General features: G+C 44.0%; 1 protein-coding gene across 1 annotated transcript in view; it reads left to right on the forward strand.

Annotated features, from left to right (window-relative positions):
- The first annotated feature begins 2154 nt into the window (after positions 1 to 2154).
- Positions 2155 to 23568, forward strand: part of Cfap54 (cilia and flagella associated protein 54) — a 299598-nt gene continuing 278184 nt past the window's right edge. The window contains exons 1-5 of the mRNA XM_059245690.1: positions 2155 to 2513; positions 13137 to 13242; positions 15782 to 15925; positions 17360 to 17531; positions 22588 to 22646. Coding sequence (XP_059101673.1) covers positions 2179 to 2513; positions 13137 to 13242; positions 15782 to 15925; positions 17360 to 17531; positions 22588 to 22646 — 816 coding nt within the window. The 5' untranslated portion in view covers positions 2155 to 2178. The remainder of the gene's footprint in view (positions 2514 to 13136; positions 13243 to 15781; positions 15926 to 17359; positions 17532 to 22587; positions 22647 to 23568) is intronic.

The raw sequence follows: 23568 nt of genomic DNA on the forward strand, positions 1-23568 counted from the left end.
GAACTTCTTGGCATTTGGTGGCTGCTAAGGTCACCATCTACATTTTTGAGTGTGAAGGAACCGGCAATAGTTTCAGTGTTAAAGACCTAGTTTTAGGAGCCGCCATAAATCTCTGGTTCTTCGATAATTTTTGGCGTTGCATAATTTATAAGGAAAAGCGGGTCCTCTGGCTGAAATTCAAACCCCAAATTAATAAAGTTGACTCAATGTAGCCCATGAAATGCAAGGAAAGAACATTTCTTGATGTTAAACATTTCCCCCGACGCATGCAGTTTGTCCATTAGAGAAAAAAAAAAAAAAAAAAAAAAAACCTCCCACATCCCTGTTTAAAAATGCAGAAGTATTTTGAGAGTTAACAGTTCCAACCATTAGCATGTGTAAATGTCCAAGAGTTACAGTTGAGTAAAATACGCATCAATTTAGAACAGAGTGACATGTAGGATAAGGCTGAAGTACAAGTAAATAGTAAGTGTAATTCTCATTATTAGAGGCACAAATTCTAATCCCATAGTCACCAACTCAAACTGCCCAGGAGAATGTGGTGGTAGCACGTACTTGTGTTAACCAGCTTCTCAGAGAATTTCCTAATTTCAATTTCATTAATAAGCCTCTTTTGGGGGTGTCTCAGTCAGGGCTTCTATTGCTGTGAAGAGACACCATGACTATGGCAACTCTTATAAAGAACACATTTAATTGGGGTAGCTCGCTTGCAGTTTCAGAGTTTCAGTCCATTATCATTATGATGGGGAGCATGGCAGCCTGCTGCCAGATGTGGTGCTGGAGTAGTGGCTGAGAGTCCTCCATCTTACAGTCAATAGGAAGTCAACTGAGACACGGGGCAGTATCCTGAGCATAGGAAACCTCAATGCCTATCCCACAGTGACACACTTCCTCTAAGAAGGCCACACCCACTCCAACAAAGCCACACCTTCTTATAGTGCCACTCCCTATGAGCTTATGGGGGCCAATTACATTCAAACTACCACAGGGGGCATCATGAATACAGCGTATTCCTTATGATCCCTGGCTTCAGAGCACATAATTAGGACTTGTTCCCTGACACTAAGCCTTGTTCTCTCACTTTGGTCTCCTTAGCTGTGAAACAATGGAGAAATGTTAGTAGCCGAGGTATGACATCATCATGATTAAAAGAGAAGAGCAGTGTTTCAGCTGTGTGGCGGTGGCATACTCTGTTAATGCCAGCAATTGCCAGGCAGCGGCAGGCTGATCTCTGTGAGTTGGAGACTAGGGGTCTACAGAATAAGTGGAGAAACCTTTCACAGAGAAGCCCTGTCTCGGGAAAAAGAAAGAAAGAAAGAAAGAAAGAAAGAAAGAAAGAAAGAAAGAAAGAAAGAAAGAAAAGTTTCAAAATGCTCAAAATAATGCCAGACACATTTTAATTATTGTAACCATGGATATTGTTATTAAAAGGTCAAAATGGAAAAAAAATAGTATGAATTTTTGATGGTAATTTTTTAAAAAATAATGTATTTAACTTTGTGTGCAATGGTGTGAAGGTGTCAGATCCCCTGGGACCGGAGTTACAGACAGTTGTGAGCAGCGCTGTGGGTGCTGGGAATTGAACCTGGGTCCTCTGGAAGAGTACCAGTGCTCTTAACCACTGAGCCATCTCTCCAGGCCCTTGACAGTAACTTTTTATTGCCTCTCTGTTTAAAACTCCCTCTCTAGCTGCCTTGTTTGTGGATGCCTGGAATCCCAACACTCAAGAGACTGAGGCAGGAGGATAGTGAGTTTGAGCCCCACCTCCCTCCATGGGCTACATAAGGAGGTCCTTCTAAAATTAAAAACAAAATTCCACAACAAACAAAAACCTCCAAACAAAACAGAAAGTTATTTATGCATTATACATCAGTGCCATATGGTTACATAACAAATGGACATAAAGATATTTAAATGCATTTGATGTGTGTGTGTGTGTGTGTGTGTGTGTGTGTGTGTGTGTGTGTGTGTGTGTGTGAGCGCACGCGCACATGTCTATTTACAGGCGGCCACAAATACCCATTTTCGAGCATCCTGCCTCTCCGGGCGATTGGTGCTGCCCTCGCCCTCTAGGGGCCGCTGTGCTTCCGGAAAGCGTGCAGGTGGCTCGGTTGCCAGGAGACCGTTGCCTGGCAACCGCGTGTACACCGGCCCCCTGGCGTGCTGGCTCTGACCGACATGGCGACCTCCAGCTCCTCCTCCAGCTCTTCCTCGGAGACGTCCCGGGAGACCGTGATATCGGTGTCGCCGGTGCAGCTGCCCCCGACGCCGCCGCCGACCTCCACGGCGATTCTCAAGTCGCCCACCGAGTCCAAGTCGAGCTCGTCCAACACGCCGCAGTGGACCTGCTCCGAGGACACGCTGCCCTCGGCCGCCTTCTACGGGCCCCTGGACGCTAAAAACCCGCTCCTGGCCTCTTGCGAGAAGGAGACTCGGGAGCTGTTGGGCTTTATGAAGAAGAAGAAGGCTCTAGCCCTCTCCCAGGAGCAGAAGCACGAATTCCATCGGAGGTGGTAAGCGGAGGCAGGGCGCTGGGGAGGGCGCCACCGGGACAGGGGCGGGGCTCCGGAGCCCAGAAGTGGACTTTCCTGGACATCACAGTCCTCAGCTCCCCTCCATATTTCAGGTCCAAGTAAAAAGTCTGCACAGAAGCGCTTCCTCACTCCGGGTTTGGTCTCAGTGTCTTCTCCTGGCCTCTCTTGGCTCACTCGTGGGTGGCAAAACAGGGCAAAAGTAGACTAAAGACCAACTCTGAGATTGCTCAGGTCCTTGTTGGGTCTCAACCAAGGCTGTCATATGGTGGACGTGTGCATTTTCTTCTTCTTCTTCTTCTTCTTCTTCTTCTTCTTCTTCTTCTTCTTCTTCTTCTTCTTCTTCTTCTTCATCTTCTTCTCCTCCTCCTCCTCCTCCTCCTCCTCCTCCTCCTCCTCCTCCTCCTCCTCCTCCTCCTCCTCCTTCTTCTTCTTCTTCTTCTTCTCTTCTTCCCCCCCTCTGGGGTTACAGAAACTTCTTTTCCCTCTTGACTTTGTGGCTCTTTCTGAGCATGTGATTGGTTTTTTGTTTGTTTCCGTCTCCAACTTACTTCCATGAACTGAAAACAACTTGCTTTTAAGATTTTTTTTTTGGGGGGGGGAATGTTACCACCATTTTTTTCTGGTCTAATGCATTCCAAAATGAGTAGTTACAGATAAAGGTAGGCAAGTAGCAAAGAATACCAGACTGGTGAATAATTTTAACTTACATGTTTTTGCCATGAATTTAGTATGAGTACAGTCCCCCCCACCCCACCCCCCACCCCGGAGCTGAGGACGGAACCCAGGGTCTTGCATTTGCTAGGCAAGTGCTCTACCACTGAGCTAAATCCCCAACCCCGAACACACAGTTTTAAGTTACATTTATTATTCATGCAAACATCCTAACGCTTTGTTAAGCACTTAGTATACATCTCTGAAAGGTACTTTTCTCAAAACTAGGAAAGCATCAAGTTAACAATAGACCCCTAAATCATGTATTTCTGCTCTGCCCCACCCAGGTTTGAATCACCCCTTTCTCTAGCACACCTACACTGTGGTCTTTGTTGGCCCATTTGTTATCAGATTGACAGTCATGGTAACTCAGGATTTGTGTTAGAGTGACCCTTATTTTATTTTGGTTTTTCGAGACAGGGTTTCACTGGGCAGTTTTGGTGCCTGTCCTGGATCTCACTCTCTAGACCAGGCTGGCCTCGAACTCACAGAGATCCACCCGCCTCTGCCTCCCGAGTGCTGGGATTAAAGGCGTGCGCCACCATCGCCCAGCGACCCTTATTTTCTTTAATAATGATCACGAAGTGCAAGAGTAGTGATGCTGGAGATACTGATGTGAAAGGAGAAGGTATAAATCCTTCTGTAAATGAAAAAATGTTTCAACAAGGAAAGGAGAAAAATGCATATTCTGGTGGCCAAGATCCACAGTACGGTTGGATGTCCTGAGAGACACCATATTCACATAACTTTTATACAAGTTGTTATACTTGTTCCACCACAGTATAGCTTACCTCTTATGGTGCCCAGTTCATAAAGAAAACTGTTGTGGTGTGATGGCTAATCTTGGTTGTCAACTTAACACTCCTGGGAATAAGGTACCTCAATTGAGAAACTGCCTCCATCAGATTGGCCTTGTGGCATGTCTGTGGTTGCTTGTTTTTTACTCTTTTAGGGGGCCCACCCCCCAGATCCCAAGTAAATCACACATGGAGGCTTATTCTTAATTCCAGTGTTCGGCCTTAGCTTGGCTTAGTTTCTAGCCAGCTTTCCTTATCTTAACTTATCCCATCTACCTTTTGCCTCGGGGCTTTTCCCATTCTTTTACTTCTGTAAATCTTACTCTTACTCCGTGGCTTGCTGTGTGTGTAGCTGGGTGGCTGGCCCCTGGAATCCTCTTCCTTCTCTGGCTGCTTCTTTTTCAATTCTAGCTAGTTCTCTCCTCCCAGATTTCTCCCTCTATATATTCTCTTGCCTGCCAGCCCCACCTCTCCTTTCTTCTGCCTCGCTATTGGCCGTTCAGCTCTTTATTAGACCATCAGGTGTGTTAGACAGGCACAGTAACACAGCTTCACAGAGTTAAACAAATGCAACATAAAGAAAAGTAACACGTCTTAAAATAACATTCTACTATACATGTCTGTAGGACATTTTATTGATTACTAATTGATATGGGAGGGTCCAGTCTACCCTGGGCACTGCTATCTTTGGTCAGGTGTCCCTGGGCTGTATAAGAAAAGTAGCCAAGGGCTGGAGAGGTGGCTCGGAGGTTAAGAGCACTGGCTGTTCTTCCAGAGGTCCCAAGTTCAATCCCCAGCAACCACATGGTGGCTCACAACCATCTATAATGAGATCTGGTGCCCTCTTCTGGCATGTAGACAGAACATTGTATGTATAATAAATAAATAAATCTTTAAAAAAAAATCTTCTTGTTTAAAAAAAAGAAAAGAAAAGTAGCCAAGCAAGCCAGAAGAATCAAGCCAGTAAGCAGTGTTCCTCCATGCTTCAGTTCCTGCATCCAGGTTCCTGCTTTGAAATCCTGCCCTGGTTTCCCTCAATCATGGACTGTAACTCACAAGATGCAATAAACCCTTTGCTCCCCAAATTACTTCTAGTCACAGTGATTATCACAGCAACAGAAAGCTAACTAGAGCATAATGGCGCTCGCTCTCTCTCTCTCTCTCTCTCTCTCTCTCTCTCTCTCTCTCTCTGTGTGTGTGTGTAAGAAAATACAGTATATAAAATAATATTCAGTGTTAATTTGTCTCTTCATCCAACTACTAGGGATCTCACAATGCATCCACTGACAGAAGGGAAGAGCCACAGTAGAGACATTTTACCAGGAGAGTCTAGAGAGAAGAGTAAGGCAGGGGACAGGATTGAGGGGTATCTGATGAGTGTTGCAATTGGAAATGGGGTGGCCGGGAGATGGACAGAGAAAACCAGGAAAAGTGGCTTAGTTTTTCTTTTTTTTAGAAAGTCGAGGAGGAAGCCTAAGGTGGTGGCACATGCCTTTAATTTCATCAGAGGCAGAGGCAGGTGGGTCTCTGAGTGTGAGTTCCAGGACAGCCAAGGCTACACAGAGAAATCATGTCTCAAAGCACCCTCCTCGATCCCCACTCCGTGTGCGAGTGTGCGCACACACACATGCACACACACACACATACACACAATGTTGAGAAGGTGTGGAGACGATGTATAAGGATTTCTTGGTAGAGTGGGCTACACAGGGAAATGGCAAGTGTGAGGAAGCTGAGGGAGCATTTGTGCCAGTGGGAAGAGCAGGTTTAGGTAGGAGGAAATAAGATGGAGAATTGAGTTTTAGATATATTGGGATTGTAACTCAGCATTCAGGCAGGGCTGGAGGTCAGAAGAGAAACACATTTGGGATTATCAATGCATTCATGATGTTTACATTATGATGCTTGACAGACTAGCCAAGGGAGGGCGTGTAGGGGAAGGAGAGAGTAAAGGACAGAGCCCAGGGGTGTTCCAGCACTGACAAAGAGAAGCAATTTGCAACTTGCAGAGACTAAGAGACCAGGAAGGGAGGACGAGGACCAGGAAGTAGCTGGTGCTCTGAAAGCCTCGAAAGAAAGTGATTTAAGAGGAAGGAAGAATCAACCTTGGCGTATCCTGCTGGTGGGTAGGAGGAGAGCCAGGAATTGACCCAGGAGCAAGGACAAATAAGATAAAATAAAATAAATAAAATAAAATAAAATAAAATAAAGACGTTTACTGGCCATGGTGTTGCATACCTATCATCTCAGCATTTGGGGTTTGAGTTGGAAGTTCATGCTTTCAAGGCTAGCTGAGTCAGACCCTGTCTAAAAAAAGACCAAGGAGACCACGTTGCACACGCGGCCATGATCCGAACACACTCTGTTTGAATAGTTTCCATTTGTACATCATTCTCGAATCTCCGCTCCCAGCATTCCAGTCCAAACCAGAGGTTCACTTTTCTTTGGCCTCCTCCGCTTGGTCTCAAATATCCTTCATGTAGCAGTCGGGTGTTCTTTGCAAACATACTGTCTGCTCTTAGCTAAAGTTTGCTGATTGTCCTTACTTCTAGAATGCAATTGAGAGACTTCCACTGTTCTCCAGGGTCCGAGGATCTGGCCCCACCTTTCCCTTGTCTGTGCTTAGCACTTTCCTTGGGACTTGCCCTAGAAGCACTCTACTTTCTTGCCCCCTGAGGTTTAATTAGTTGTTTCCTTTGTCTGGGAGGTTTTTCTTCCAGATTCCTAGTTATCTGGCTCGCTTTCCTCTTTCAGGTCTCTGTCAATCATCACTATCCAAGACAGGCTTTTTCTGCCTAATTCAGGTTCACCTATCAATTGGTATTTTATTTAATGTTTTTGCGTTCTTGTATATTGCCTCTCTCCTTTATTAAAACATGAGCTTCCTGAAGAGCTTGGGATAATGTTCTTTTTCTTTCTTCATTGCTCCATCTCTAGGTGCTAGCCTGGGAACTGGAGCATAGTAAACACTCAACAGATATTCGATATCGCAGGAATCCAAGGACTATATTGTCTTACATTCTCCCAACTTGGAAAACAGATTTACTTATTTCTCTATGATGTGGAAGGGTGTTTTGCCTGCATGTGTGTCAAAGTAGGTGGCACTCCAGCAGAGGCCCAAGGGGAGATCAATGGCAGCCCACTTTGAAATGAGGGGTAAGGGGGGGTGATGGGAGATGAGAAGAATCTGCAGGAGTCAGCCAGGCAAGCAGAGAGAAATAGAGGACAGCAAGTGTAGAAGATCCTTGACTGGAAAGAACCAAGCACTGTGAAGGAACAGAGAGAAACCCACTGGACTCCATCATGGGAGGTGTAGGTGCAAGGGTAGGAGATGTCAGTGGAGGAATCGATGGGGCTTTGGAAGGCTGCACAGGTCGTTTCTGCTAAGGGATTACCGTTACATAATTTTTATTTGAAAATACTGCTTGGGTGACCCTGTAAAATGGAGCAAGAGAGGTAATGGGGAGCTGGTTAGGAGCCCAGGAGGCAGGAGTTGCTTCTATAACACATTTGACAGATGGTTGTTCCTAAAAATCAAAGCTTTTTTCCTCTTCTAACTATAGGGATTTCCACAAGCACAAAAATTTATAGTACCGAAAATATAATTTTGATTATATGAACAATGCTGTTATATAAAAGTGTGGTATATTTAAAAATATGCTTTTGTTATAAGTATTAGGTAGTCTGCTCAACACTTATACTGTGAGAAACTTTTTAGGACATCCAGGACATCTCCTAGCTGTCATAGCCAACCAGCAGTATAAAACATGCTAGCCCTTTATTCTTGAAGCTGGCCGGGGTGGTCCATGTCTGCGGTTCCAACCCTTGGGAGGCTGAGGTAGGAGGATTGCAGTGTGAGCTCAGCCTGGACTGCAGGAATATGTTTCAGGCCACCCTGGGCTCCGGAGGATATTTTTTTCTGCAGTATTATGTAAGCTATTCCTAATGAGCAGCATTTCTGAACTTCAGATTCTCTAAAAAGGAAAAAAGAAAAAACCTTCTTATTACGTAACCCTGATTGACTTAATTAAGCTGGTATTTTGCTTCTATGAGTAACAAACCCAACGATCATCTTATCTGTAAGGCTCAGATGAATTAACTGTTTTACGTGCAGAAGTGAGGGATTCTGGCCCGACAGGATAGATTTCTTGAGTTTATTACATCTAAATACTGTGAAATTCCATGGGGGAGCAAATGAAATATAAAGTGAACAAAGCCGGTGCCTTGCTTTTCTTAAACGCTGTGGTTTCTATTCATCACATTATTTATTTGTTTTTGTCATTTATTATGGGCATGTGTATCTATTTTTCTACCCTAAACATTATTATTTGGTCCATAAAGACAGGGATGCTCGATCCCCTATATTCAACTGGGGACTCAATCAATATTGCTTAATTATTTTAATGAATCAATTGATTTGTACATGTTGTTTCATGAATGTGCATATAAATAGTAACCAATCTCCACTTTTTTTTTTTTTTTTTTTTTTTTTTTTGGTTTTTCAAGACAGGGTTTCTCTGTGTAGCCCAGGCTGTCCTCGAACTCACAGAGATCCACCTGCCTCTGCCTCCCGAGTGTTGGGATTAAAGGCGTGCGCCACCACTGCCTGGCCAGTCTCTGGTTCCTGAGTTTAGCCTGCTGTCTGTGTTCCTCAGTTCATGCTGCCTTAACAAGATACCACAGACTGAGTGGCAAGACATTTGTTTTCACATCATTCTGAAGCCTTCAGGTTCCAGGTCAGGACCTTGTCAGGGCTGTTTGCCTGGCTTGGGAAGCTGCTTTACCCTCACGGGGCCCTTGCTCTGAAGAAGCCTGGGAGAAAGAGAGTACGAATGAGCACAAACTCTCGGAATCTCTTCTGGTGAGGACATTAATTCCATCAGACTGGATTCCACTGCAAGGCCTCATTTAGTCTTAATTGCTCCCTCAGACGCCCAGTTTCCAGCACAGCTGCCCCTGGGGTTAAAGGCTTCAACAGTGTGTTCCAGTTGGAAGGATGCATTCTGTTCCCAACACCATCTGTATCTAGAAATTTAGAAGATGGGATTGGACAATTCTAAGGAGAGTTTAGACTAATTTTTTCTTATCCCACAGGCACTCATAACATTTGAGAGAAAGAGAAGAAATCAGTGTTAAGTCAGAGAATGAATAAAATTAGCAATGATTTACTGCCATGTTCATTTTTATTAAAAGCCACTTTTATAATATTGATGGTCTGTTTTTGTTTCATGTGGTGGGAGGAAGCGTAATCCTACATGGTTTTGAGCTCTTCCTGGAGAAGAATTAAATAAAATTAAATAAAAACAAGAATTTCCCCAACCTACCTGCCCTTGACCCCATCACCATCCCTCCCTGTCCTCTTCCCTACTTCTCTCACTTCCTTTATATTCTTAACTACCATGACAGCTAGTGAGCTGCCAACCTGACAGACTGAGAATTGCCTAGGAGACAAGCCTCCAGGCTCCCTGGTGACGGCTTCTCTAAGTCAGGTTACCCTATCCGCATGTCTTGATCAGCTTAATTGAGATGGGGAGACCCACACACAGTGGTTCCTTCCCCCTGAATTAGCATCTTGGACTGTGTAGAACGGAGAAAGCAAGATAAGCGTGAATTCTTGATTGGGGATGTGACATGACCAGCTGCTTCAGGCTTCTGCCTCGATTTCCCCGCCATGATGGACTGTACCTTGACCTGTGAGGCAGAAGAAACTCTTTCTTTTTTAAGCTGTTTTTGTCAGAGTATTTTATCGTAGCAACAGGAAGAGAAGCCAAAACACTCTACCTGTACTAGCTAGTCACTGCTCTTGAGGCAAGAAGTGAATACTATCCTCAAAGTCCTTGTCTGTGGGGAATGTTGTTTCCCACCTTGGGGTCATTGCAGACATGAAATGAAACACAGAAAAAATAATTCTGGGGCGTCAGATACAAAATAGCCAACACAACATTGAAGAAAGAAGTTGGGAGATAATTAAGAGCATGGTGGCCCATGCCTGTAATTCTGGCACACGAGAGGGTGGAGGATATTGAGTTTGAGGATGACCAGGGCTCCATAGTGAGACCCTGTCCCATCATAAACAAACAGAATCCAGAGCAACAAAGCTGGCAGACCAATGCTACACACTCAAGGGTTTATAAACCGCTGTAATCATCTGGACAGTGTGATATCAGTGAAATAATGGACGAATCAATGGAGAGGAATACACAACTCAGAGGTATAGTCTGTAGTTTGACAAAGGAATAGAAGCAAGACAGAGTGACGCTGGAAATACTTAACAACTACACGCAAGAAAATGAATTTAGTTACAGAGTTTACATCCTTCCTGGAAATCAACTCAAAGTACCACCTGTCAAAAACATAATACTCAAAACGGTGCGATTCCTAAGAGAAAATCTGGGTGACCTTGGGTTTGGCAATTAAGTTTTCTACATGACTCCAAATACATGACCCATGAAAGAAATAATCAACAAGCTTAATTTCATCAAAATTAAAGATTTCTGCTCTGTGAAACACTATGAAGAGTATGGAAGAGTAGGCTGTAAACTTAATACTTGCAAAAGTCGTATCTGATAAAAGACTGTTGTCCACGATATGCAATGGACTCTTAAAAAGATCAATGGTAAGAAAAAACCAAAACAAAACAAAACCAACTCCAACCTGTTTTTAAAAACTGGTCGGATATCCAAAAGATACCTCATCAAAGAGGTATACGCAGATGGAAAATGAACACACGACGATGCTCCACGTGCAACAACATCCGGGAACTGTGGATTCAAACAGCTATGAGATCGTCTGCACACCGATTACAAGGCTAAAATCCAGGATGCCAACGACTCTGAATGCTGATGAGGAAGCAACAGAAGCTCCATGTTGGAGGGGATGCAGGATGGCAGAGGTAGCTTTGTGGAAGATAAGGGATGATTTCCCACAAAGCTAAGTGCATGGTGCACCCTTGAGAATGCAATCTAGTAATTGTGGCTCTTGGCGCTTACCCAAAGGAAGATTGTATCCACACAAAACTCTGCATATGAGTACTCATAGCATTTCTCTCTATCTCTCTCTGTCTCTCTCTGTCTCTCTCTCTCTGTGCTTGCACATATGTGTGCGTGTGCACACATGTATGTGTGTGTAGAGGCCAGAATTCAACCTTGGATGTCCTTCATCAAGAGCCATCCTTTGTTTTTGAGACAGGGTCTCTCACTGGGGTCTGGGGCTTACAAATTATGATAGGCTACTGGCTCCTGAATCCCAGAGATCCTCCTGCCTCTGCTTTCCCAGTGCTGAGATTATAAGCATGTGTCACGGGACACATGGCTATTCACATGGGTTCTGGGACTCCCAACTCAGGTCCTCATGTGTATACAGTAAGTGTTTTATTAACTGAGCCGTTTCCCCAAGCCCGGATACGCATAGCAGCTTTATCTACAATTGTTAAAACTTGTAAGCAAGCCAGGATAGTCTTCATAAGGTTAGCACAAAATAAATGACAATATTATCAGCTCATGCAACACTAATCAGTATAAAAACAAACTGTCGAACCATGAAAAGCCATAGAGGAACTGAGATACGTATTTCTAAATGAAAGAAGGCGGTCTGAAAGGATTATATAGCATATGGCATTCTGTCGGAGGAAAGTTGTGGAGACAGTAAAAGAATCAGTGATAACAAACATTAGGGATGAAGGGAGAAACTTGCAGGTGGAGCATAGAGGAATTCCAGGGCAGTGAAACATTTATATTTTGTAACGGTGCTGATATGTATCATTATACATTAATCAAAAGGGCCTCACCAGTGCACGCCAAGAGTGAATCCCATCGCCAATACTTGATGGGCAGTGTTGCTAGTCAGCTGTGACATGACGCTGTGACAGAGGAGGAACAGAAACAAAAGCTTCAGATTAACATGTAAATGGGCTAGAGAGATGGCTCAGTGTTTAAGGGAACTTCCTGCTCTTGCAGAGCTCTTGGGTTCAGTTCTGAGTACCCACAGTGTCTCACACCCACCAGTAGTTCCAGTTTCAGGGGATCTGATGCCCTCTTCTGGCCTCCATAGGCACTGCAGGCACATGGTGCGCATACATGCAGGCAAGGCAAAAGAGCTCACATATATTAAAAAAAAAAAGGTTAATGTATGAAAGGAGTCAGTTTGCAGAGGAACATTGACATCATCTAAGGAGCAGAGCATGCAAACGAAATGCTAATGAAATACAAAGGAGAAAGAAAGAGAGGAGGGAGCCAGAGCAGACCATATACCATATAGCTCTTTCCTCGGCTCACTACCTTTCTTGAGAGAGCTTTTTCCCTAATTAATAATCCTTCATCAACAATAAAAATAATAACTTTCCTTAATTAACAATCTCTCTATTTCTATTCCATGCATAACTTAAAAGGCATGATTTTTTCTCCATCTTCTGATAGCTGCTGGGATTTCTTTTAACCTAGACTGTACTATGTTCTCTCTCTCTCTTTCTTTCTTTCTTTCTTTCTTTCTTTCTTTCTTTCTTTCTTTCTTTCTTTCTTTCTTTCTTTCTTTCTTTCTTTCTTTCTTCCTCTTTTCTTATTTTTGGTTTTTTGAGACAGGGTTTCTCTGGAGCCTTTCCTGAAACTCACTCTGTAGACCAGGCTGGCTTCAAACTCACAGAGATCCATGTGTTTCTGCCTCCTGAATCCTGGGATTAAAGGCGTGCTCCACCACTGCCCGGCCTATGTTCTTTTCTTTAATTCTAATAAAATTGTCCATGGATTTCCTTCTGAGTCAATTTCTAAGATCTTTCTTGAGACAAAGAACCCCAAAAGGGAACCTCAGTGGACACTGATAGGGTGGTGGATACTGATAGAGGTATGAACAAGGTATCACACTTGTTCATGCTCTAAAAAAGTTTTTATAAATGCATATGACAGGTTCCAGTCAACAGTGGGCACATGTTAGCTATAATAACTTGAGCTATAATAGCTATAATATAATAAATTAGTACTTAGACGTTAACAATAAGGCACATTAGAAAGATTCAGCACAAGGCAGGTTTTAAAGGTTTGTTCGCTAATTAATTGGGGCTGACTGCTGACTCTGAAGACGTTTTTCTTTACGATTCTCACAGTGCCACTACTCTGTTTAATATCTGGACCAAATACGCCCCCAGGCTGCCGTCTGACTATTACAACGAGAAGCTTCTGAAGGTGGGAGACAGCCTGTGTCAAATGAAAGTAAGTGATCTAACGGAGAGAGCCCGCGCCAAACCAGCTCCTTTGGCTGTTTAGGATTTGGGCCCGTACTTGTCCTAGTCGGGATGTTTTGAAAATCATACTCAAATGGATAAAAATTGTAATGGGGTCCAGTAACAGTCGTGACGACTATGAAGTTAGCCTTTTCACTTTGTATTTGAAATTCTCCAGGGTGGTTTCTTCAGGAAGCAGAGGCAGGCGGGCTGGGATGGGCAGGCAGCTGAGCTCCATGGACGGAGGGTGTGGCGGGTCCTCTGCAGGAAGTGCTGAGTCGTCATGTCCCTACCTTACACAAAGGAGCCCAGACACCACTTCCTGTTGTTTGTGACTCGGCTGGCGGCCTTGCCTGGTCAGCCCTCACGGCTACTGGCCTGGCTATTCAGTGCCCTGTTTGAATGACTTTTAGGTTCCTCTGAGTGTTTTGCTGTACCGTGAGTCTAGCGCCTGTGGCCTGAATGCCCCATTTCCTGCTCAGTCTTCTATTAGAACCTGAGCATGTACCATAATGTTAGTTCCGTATCAGGGTCTACGATTCTGAATGTCACGGACCTGAACTTGACTTGATAAGACTGTGCCACGGGTGGGCTCTCAGTTCACGACCTTGTGCGTTTAACGCCGAGCTCTGGCTTAAGTCCCAATATAGCAAGTTCCAGTCAGTGCTGGACAAGGAGTTATTTTATGCACTGGGGTTTTAGGCCATGCATAGGCAGTATTAGTGCCTTCTAGATTTTCAGTTTCTCGGCTTGATTTTCTTTGTGCGTTTCTACTTCTTGGACTTCAATTTATGTTCTGGGACCAGGGCAAATTTACCAAAATAGAGGATAGATGTAGAAACACCTATCTGAAACACCATCAACACAAAAATACAGCTCTTACCTCAGAAGGGGTCAGGGGTGATTTGTCCTGAAGCCAAATGTGAGTGACCGTGGCCCTGGAGCACAGGTTCAGATCGCCTCAAATTACTTGTCCATCGTGGTTAGCAGTTTGATAAAGTTTTTATAATCGCTTAAGACTTGCTAGTTGTAAATCATGACACTTTTCAAATATATTGGTAGAAACATCAGACAGGTCGTAGCAAAGTGGGAAATCTCTGCTGTAAGCTTCAGATACTATCTGATGGCATATTTATTTAGACTTTTGGTTGGTGGCCATTCTAGCAGTCTGCTAAATTACCATATTCCAAGAGGTTTCACCTGATAGTGAAGTTGTGAGGATCAAACCCAGAGACAGTCAAGGAATGCTTTAAAGGGGCTGAAAGGTAGCCCAAGAGAAATTGTAGTTAGACTCTGGATCTGCAACATTCCAACCTTTCCACAATCGCCCAAGTTCTAATCAGCTATCAGCTTTCCAGAAGGTTCAGTCTAAGGTGCCTTTCTTTTCATCCACAGAATTAAGATCTGGCTTCCTCTACCTAAATTAGAGATAGCCTTAGCGCCACATGCATGCACTATGGCTCTTACACACTTGAAAACAAAGTCTTTGGGGGAAAAAATAGGTGAGTTCCAGTTCTATGAAGTGGAGTGACAGTTGACAAAATGTCCCATTTTATGTTGATAGCTCTAGGCCTGAGAGGTCGCATCGCCTGGGATAGATGGATAGTCTTAGGTCAGTGGGTGAGTGTGGGGGATATTGGTGGAGGAGGAGGGAACATCTTAGACACTGAGGGAGCGAGTTGGTGATGGCAGTAGCTAAGGATTCCCAATGCTTCTGATAGACAGGCCTAGGCAGGTGGGCGGGTCAGAGCCAGGCCATTGGCTTTTCCTGGAGACAGGGCTGTGGAGGAGGAAGCTGTAGAAGGGTTCATGTTCCCTGCTGACACTTTCCAGGTCAACTGTCCCACGTGGGGGATGGAAACAACCCCCCTCCCCCCGCGGCCCCACACTCTGTAACAAGACTCCAGTCCATCCTTTTGAGTTGAACGTGTGGGCCGCCATGACCAGAGGATGTTGGATTTGAGAACTTAGATTCAGAGTCTTGAGGTGCTGAGGGTGTTGTCACATTTAGAACAAATGTGCATATTTTCTTCACCGTGGTCACAATGGTCCCATTTCCCAGTGGGCTTGTTCTGAGGATTCAACACAGTAACATGCATCCATTGCAGAGAGACAGTCTGTCACTTTAGGCATGCTTGGGAAATGGTGCTGGTCACCTGGTAGTTGTAGGGCTGGGTATATAAAGAAATGGACCCTGGGTACAAAATAGTAACATTCAGTTTTCAATAAAGGTATGTCGAGTCACTGGGACTCTCTGGAAGTGGTAGAAACCAACTTTGATATGACTAAGGATACTTTGACTATTGCTCAATCATTTTTTTAGTTTGTTTGTTTTTCAAGACAGGGTTTCTCTGTGTAGTTTTGGTGCCTGTCCTGGATCTCGCTCTGTAGACCAGGCTGGCCTCGAACTCACAGAGATCCGCCAGTGCTGGGATTAAAGGCATGCGCCACCACCCGGCCATATTGGCCATATTGCTCAATCTTAAGACAACATTCGGAAACTGTAACCAAGTCCTCTTTTATTTTAGGAATACAAACTAGCTCTTCTACAGTGCTATGGGAGGTATCTCCAGCAGTTCACTACTGACTTCGATGAGTACAAAGAAGATGTGAATCAGTTCAAATCTGTCTTTTTCCCCAAAGGCCTTGGAGATGAAACTGCTGGACTTACGGTAAGATGGGAAAAGCAGCCAAGGGCGCTTCGGCTTGTGACTTGCGTGATTAGTGTAGCCTTCTGCTGACAGTGTCTGGACGCCATCCTGGGCCTAGTACAGCATCTGGCTGTACGCCGTGAGCAGTCTGCTACGTGTTTTGAGGGCTGGTCAACACAGTGAATTTATTAGGCTTTGGAGCAGAGCTTTGGAGTTTGTGTAAATTTAAGTGCCAATTCATTCTGCAGGCAGCACTGTTGCCATAGTAACTAACACTGGCAGGTACATTCATTTACAAAGAGTTTTGGAAAACATACTAGATCCTCACAACATGTACGAGATAGATCTTATTGTTGCCCTATCTTAAAGATGAGGAAAACAAGGCTTATTATAGAGGTATTGTTAAAAAAAAAAGTGCTCCTTGAGTGCAAACAGATTTTTTTGATAAGAAATTTTAAGCTATATCTTTATTATATCAGTGTTACTGTATTAATTGCTGGCATCAATTTGCTAGTGGAGTCCCCTGAAGCTTCAGAACTGTGCTTGGGAATCTGGGAGATGAAGGAATCCTTGATAAGAAGATGGGGCTGTGGGACCCTGTCAGCTTTACCTTCCTTGAGATTCTCAGAGTCTCGGCTTGTTGCCTCCTTCCAAATACCCCAGGTGCCTTTATGGGGACAAAAACGTAAGCCAACAGCAAATAAAAAAAGTCATGCCAAAGTGAACTTGGTGCTAAGTAACCTCCAAATACACTGTATGATTATCAGCTCACAGCCTCCTACGGCCCTGGAGTTGGAGTTGTTTTTTTTCCCTTTTTACTGATAAAAGAAACAAGATTAGGAAAGGTCAAGAAACCAGCCCAGGGGCTGGAGAGCCTAGTCTGCAGCTAACCGTGCTTGCTGTTCTTGCAGAGGATCCGAGTTTGGTTCTCAAGAGTCCACATTCACAACAGCCTGTGACTCCAGGGTGTCCGATGGCCTCTTCTGGACTCAGCGAGCATGGCTGACACCGGAGCATCCCTGGTGTTGTCTGTGCCTGGAACACTTTGCCTCTGCCGAGAGCCGAGGCTCTTTCTTCCCTTGAAACAGCGGTGGTCAATCACCATTTGCTGAAAGCATTATATAAATTGAAATAATCGCATTTGAGTTAATAAATAGGTTAAAATGCTCTTGGATGAGATTACAAATAGTGCTGAATGGTAATGAGATAATGGGTAATGGGATTTTAGTATTCTTTTGTTTGGGATTTTCTTTTGCCTACGGAAAGCTAATCTTAACTAAATGAATGTTCTAATGAAGCCTGTCTTATGTTTCTTTGCATACTAATGCATTAAACCAATTAATCATTTTAGTTTTAGTTTTTTTTTTTTTTTTTTTTTTTTTAACATTGGTGAGAAATGCCTTTTCTGAATCTTGTAAGCCCAGTTTATATTTGTCTGTTTCCCGTGTCTTTCAGTTTCACGCTTTGAGTGGCAAAAACATTTGCAGCTACGAGCTGGTCTGTGACAGCGATGCTAACCTGCAGAATAAAGAGTCCGTGAGTCAGTGTCTGCACATTCTGTCGTCCCTGCGACTCATCATGCAGGTGGCTCTCCCGCAGGAGCACCTTTGCTGGATCCTCTTCAACGGTGGGAACCAAAATGTCCCGCTTCCCGTTGCGCCTTTCAGACACTTATTTCAAGTTTATTTATTACCAAGTCCGAGGGTAACTTGATCATGCTGTGATTTAAAACGTGCACAATTTTATGATAGAATAATCATATGATTTGTTAAAAATTTGGATTACATTGTAGTTTGTCCTCACCAGTGAGACTTTGGGGTTTTCACCAAAGGAAGGGTCCGTGGCTATGGGGTGGTTGGTTTCAGGGACCATCGTTGGTAAGGGGGAAGACATGTGGGGGCGGATTAAGAGGCTGCTGTGGTAGATTGATTCTATGAATCATTTGCTTTTTTAGTTCTCTCCTTAAAGACCCTGCCTAGTAGTTTTGGCTTTCTACATAGCAACATCCCCTGCCTAGCTTGTTTCTGAGTGAGGGTATCTCTCTCTTTCTCTCCCTCACACTTGTCCATACACACTATTTTATATACACATATTATATATTTATATACATTATATATAATGCACGTGTGTAAAGAAACTAATCTTAGCAATTAAAGTGTAACTTTTTTTCATTCTAAAGTTACTCTGGGGTGTTTACTGTATTGGTCTCTGGATAATATGTTTTTTTGTTTTCCTGATGGTGCTAAGCATGGATAATATACTCTAAACAAAAAAAAAAAATAGTCTGTTTGATGTGCATAAGACTAGGAAAGAATAATTCCAATGAAAATATACTGTGTTTCCCCTCATCTCATGTCAATTGAAAGTTTATCTCCTAGCTTCTTCCATCTCTACCCACCCTGAATCACATGCTGGCATTTTGACTGAAATTACATTGAGCATTTGCTGCTAGAAATGAGAGTGACATTGACAAGACTTTGGGATTGGTGACCGTTAAGCATTTGTGGCTGGTCGTCAGCAGCGTCCTTGACTCCCTTAGCTGAGGCATGCTGACAGAGATGGACAGGGCGGTGGGAGTGCGTCTGTACTCATGAGCCCGTGAACAACATGTGCAAGGCTGGAGCTCCTTGACGGGTAAAAATGGTCTATGCTGTTTTATGGCTCTTAAGATCAGATATTGATGTGATACAGTCACATAAGCCTCTAATTCTAGCATTTGGAGGATTACACAGGAAGATGGAGTGTTCGAGAGCAGCCTGTGTTAATATTCTGACCCGCCCCTTGGTGCCTATGTCCTGACGTAAAAGCCTCATCTTAAGGAAAAATCCTCCCCTTCCTCTCTCTCTTCTGCTTTTCCTCCTATGAGGTGTGCACCCTCGACACCCCCTTCTCTCTTCGCTCCCTCTTTCCTATCTTTCCCTTCATCTCTCTATTATAATAATAAACCATTTCCGCATGGATGCAGCATCTGGGTTGTGAGTGATTGGCCACTGCCGCCCCACCGCCAGGCCCACAGGGCGTGGGCCACTGCATCTGCCCAGCACGTTTCCTTACACATGCGGGATACCCTCGGGGTCCCCCATGTAATATATCATAACAGCCCAGCCTATATGACACTCCCTGTCTCAAAAACAAACAAACAAGCAAACAAACAAACAAACAATCAGATTTGCTCCTCTTCCTTTTCTCTTTGAAAAAAGAGATTAGAGTTCTTGGCCCCTTTTCTGGTGTGAGCTTTATGTTTATAAATATGACTGAACTCTAGACATTCTGTTTCCTGGATTTCTCAGTCAATGCTATGTTGTAGAATCAGTCAGGTTCCTGTACGGGACTCTAATTCCTTAACTCATTCTGCAGCTGCCCATGCGTGTCCCTAGGGAGGGCACCTAGTCTGTGCCATATTTCTATTTGCATAAACAATTCTGCAATGAATGTCTTTGCATATCTTGTTTTATAGATTGGAAGGACAGTTCTCTGGGCTCTATGTCCAGGAGTGGAGTTGCTGGGTAGTGGGATATACATATATTATACTTGGTTTCACTAATTAGTGACTAAGCCTAAGTACTAAGACTGGCTGAGTACCCCCCCCCCCCCAGCCCAGCATGGTCCTAGGTACCCGAGAAGCAGGAGAAGATAGCAAATGAAAACGTACACTTGTTCCTCCCACAGGGAGGTGGTGCACGAAACCATTATGTCAGGTGCTGCCGTGGAGGAAATCCAGTGAGAAGGCAGACAAGGAAGGAAGCAGAGGCCCGGGCTGAGGGAGGGCTAGAAATGTACGTCAAATGCCTGGGGCAGTTGGACAAGGAGCTGAAGGAGCCACCTGGACTGTTCGGGGACAAGCTAGTCCACAGGCCCCGGAGTTTTAACAGTTTGTGTTTAAGCAGTCAGAAGTGTGCGTTTAATACCTTGTCAAAGTGATTTGACCTTTTCATGTAGACAGCTTACCACTGGTTACTTAAGACATTAATTAGTCTTGATTCTTTCCAAAAGATGTCAAACCTTCCCAAGTAACCGAACTCAACTAATCTAGACTTTCAGAACATTTTGACAGTGGCCATCTTGGATGAAAAGGAGTCCCAGGATCAGGCTTAATAAATTCAGAGTAGAGATTTGGCTCAAAAGAAGAAGGAGAAGGAGGAGGAGGAGGAGGAGGAGGAGGAGGAGGAGGAGGAGGAGGAGGAGCAGGAGTTGACTTCTAGAATGTCTGAGTTCATAAAGATTCAGTCTGTGTCCCATCCTGTACCATCTCTCTTGCCTGTGGCTTCTGCTTGTGGGAATTAGTGAGCCAGGCCAAAATCCTGAGCTGTCAAAGAAGAATTCCAATGTGGCCGGGATGGACCAGAGCTGGCAAGGTTACAGGCATGGTTTGAAACACAGAAGGGCCTTTGTTGTCCCCAAGGACAGCCCCCAACTGCTGACATATTTTTCCAGGCTCCTGGCTTGAACCCGAGTCACGTGCTCTGTGGGCAGGCATGTGCTTCCTGTGCACTGCCTAACTTGGTGACTTTTTCTTTTCTACAAGGAATCAGTCATACAGCTGCATTTTGTCCTCTGTGTGTGTATGTGTAGTGTATGTGTCTATATGTGTAATGTATGTGTGTAGTGCACATGTATGTACATGTGTGTAGTGTATATTTACATGCATGTGTGTGTATGTATATATGTAGTGTGTGTGTGTAGTGTATTTGTGTGTATGTGTAGTGTGTATGTGTGTGTAGTGTATTTGTGTGTATGTGTAGTGTGTGTAGTATATTTGTGTGTATGTGTAGTGTGTGTGTGTAGTGTATTTGTGTGTATGTGTGTGTAGTATATGTATGTGTAATGTATATGTGGGTGCATGTGTATGTAGTGTATATATGAGTGCATATGTGTGTCTAGTGTAGTATATATGTGTATCTAGTGTATATGCATGTGCGCATATGTGTGTGAATGCCAGAGATTAGTGTCAGGGTGGCTTCCTCTATTGTCTTTTGAGACAGGGTTTTGTCACTGAACCTAGAGCTCACTGATTTAGCGAGCTTGGCTGACCAGTGAGTCCCTGGACCTCACCTTTCTCCACCCTCCCTGCACTAGGGTTACACGTGTGTGCCACTACACCCAGCTGACTCAGGTCCTCATGCTCACAAGGCCAGCACTTTACCACTGAGCGTCTCCCTGGCCCTAAGGGTCGTATTCTCAACACAGCCAAGCCGAGGTGCTTAGGACGGCTTTGGGTGGGTTCCTGAAGGCGGTAAGTGCATGTCTGTTGTTCGAATCTTAAATGGTGTTATAACGAAAAACCCAGAGCCAGACATCGGGGTGAAAGCTGAAAGATCAGAGAAGCAGAACAGCCAGCCACCACCTATTACCTCACCAACTCCACGAATCCTCTGACTGAAAGCCTCTGAGTCTTCACCCGAAAGGGTCTCAGCTGAACTGCCTTAGTTCCTGTTTCCTCACGCCTTATATACCTTTCTCTGCCCTGCTGTTACTTCCTGGGATTAAAGGCACATGTGCTTCCCAGTACTGGGATTAAGGGCATGTGCCACCGCTGCCTGACTCTGTTTCCAGTGTGGCTTTGAACTCACAGATATCCAGATGGATCTCTGTCTCCTGAGTGATAGGATTAAAGGTATGTGCCACCACTGTCTGGCCTCTATGTCTAATCTAGTGGCTGGCTTGCCCGATCCCCGGGCAAATTTATTAGGGTACACAATATATCACCACACACGTCACCGGCACTCAGTCCGCCAAGTCCTTGACTGCTAAGAACCAATTAATTGTGTTCTTGGAAGCCTTCGGTGCTGTGAGGGTTTCAGATGGCACTCGGTGTTTCCGTTGCAGACTTGTGTAACGATGTTTGTTGTGCTCACAGGTGTTTTAAAAATCAAGGAACTTTTTTTTTGGAGCAGATGCTTTTAGAGTGGAGGTTTGCTGGCCGTGAATTTTAGATCAGCTGCTCTGTAGAAAATGGCTGGACTGCTTGTCATTGCGAGCCAAACCTTTCAAAAGCATGTGAGCTTTTGAGCATGCTTATAGCAGGATGATGCCCTTTACCAACAGAGGTCTAGAGCTGCGCTCCGCCCCCTCCCACTCCGCCACCAGCTTGTTCTTCTCTTGTAATGAATTGTCGGGCACACGAATCATCCTGAAATGGTAGTTTTCGTTAGACTGGCTATAGGGCATGCCTTAAAAATGGGGTGAATAGTAACTGAGGCAGGAAAGGGGTGAAATCAGATCCTCACCTGATTCAAGTTTTCAGTTACCCCGAGCTTCCTTGTTGAACAGTGTCTCACACTGATTAAATATGTATCCTAATACTATTCAGAGAGAAATCTTTCATTTTTCAGCCATAAGGAAGCCACAGGAAAAAAAGAACATTTTAGAGTTAATAAAACCACAAGGTATATAAAGTTTCTGCTAAAATATTATTCTCTCCAGTATATTTTAAAACTAAAATTGCCATAAAATGAGGCTGAATGATTGTGGTGTTAACATATTTAAAATATGTTCATATTAGTCAATTCAGTGATTTTGTGCTTAAGTGACAAGAAAAATTACAATGATTATCACTTTCTACCATTATCAAACCTCATGAAAGTGCTTGTTTTGGGAATGACAGACTTGAGCTATAGAAACTGCAATATGCAACTTCCATCTTTTGATTGTAAAAGATGCTGACAATCTTTCTCTTCACTTAGGTACCATTTACATTTACACCATTTGCCGAAAACTGATGCTCATAGGGCAAGCTTCCAAGGTACGAAATATAATGTGACACTTCTCTCCTAAGGCTTTCTATACTATACATTGAATGTCGAGTTGAGCAAAGAGTATTTAGGGAATCATTTAACATTCAGTGAATAGATGTGATAGAATGTATTGGTCTTGACTTTAATGGTAATCATATACAGTGAGGGCCATAAAGAGTCAGTGTAAAGAATGGGAATTATTAGCATGGACAGGCATATTCTAGAGTCTCTATGTGCCAGACGCCACATTTGTCACACTTGATACCTGATCCCTCTGGTTACTAGGAAAGGGCACTATCCTTCCTGGCTGGCCCAGGACATCCCTGTTTATGCTCTTTGTCCCACAGTAATCATGAAGAGTGCCCTCTGTCACTCTGGAAAGTGTCTTGGTTTGCAGGATAAACTGTTTATATTGTGGCGTTCTGGGACTTTTTACTTATGACTCACTTGCTGTTTGATTAAAAAATCACCCAAACTCTGACTCCTTCAGCTGGGGGTAAGGGGACTTTTAAAGTATTATTATTATTATTATTATTGTATGCATATACTGTGTGTCTATGTGTGTGTGCAAATACATGTATATCCAGGCCATTGGATTATTTGGTATCACTCTTAGTAATGCTGTCTACCTCCTTGGAGACATTGGTCTAGAGTCCACCATTAGAACAGACTAGCTGGCCAGCCTGCCGTGGGGATCCCTCATCTCCATCTCACCAGTCTTAAGATAACAAGCATACACTGTCATATCTGACACTTTCCCACGGGTTCTAGGGAATCAAACCCAGGCATTCATGCTCATGAGGCAAGCGCTTCGCTGACTGAGCCGTCTGCTAGGCCAGGAGACTTTGTCTTATACAATTCGCTCTTACTAGGACTCACTCTGCCGGTCTTAGCCTGAGGAAGTTGACGACATGTCTATTGATTCCCCCA

Source organism: Peromyscus eremicus, chromosome 18 (assembly GCF_949786415.1).
Source record: "Peromyscus eremicus chromosome 18, PerEre_H2_v1, whole genome shotgun sequence".
In the NCBI taxonomy this organism is placed as follows: Eukaryota; Metazoa; Chordata; class Mammalia; order Rodentia; family Cricetidae; genus Peromyscus; species Peromyscus eremicus.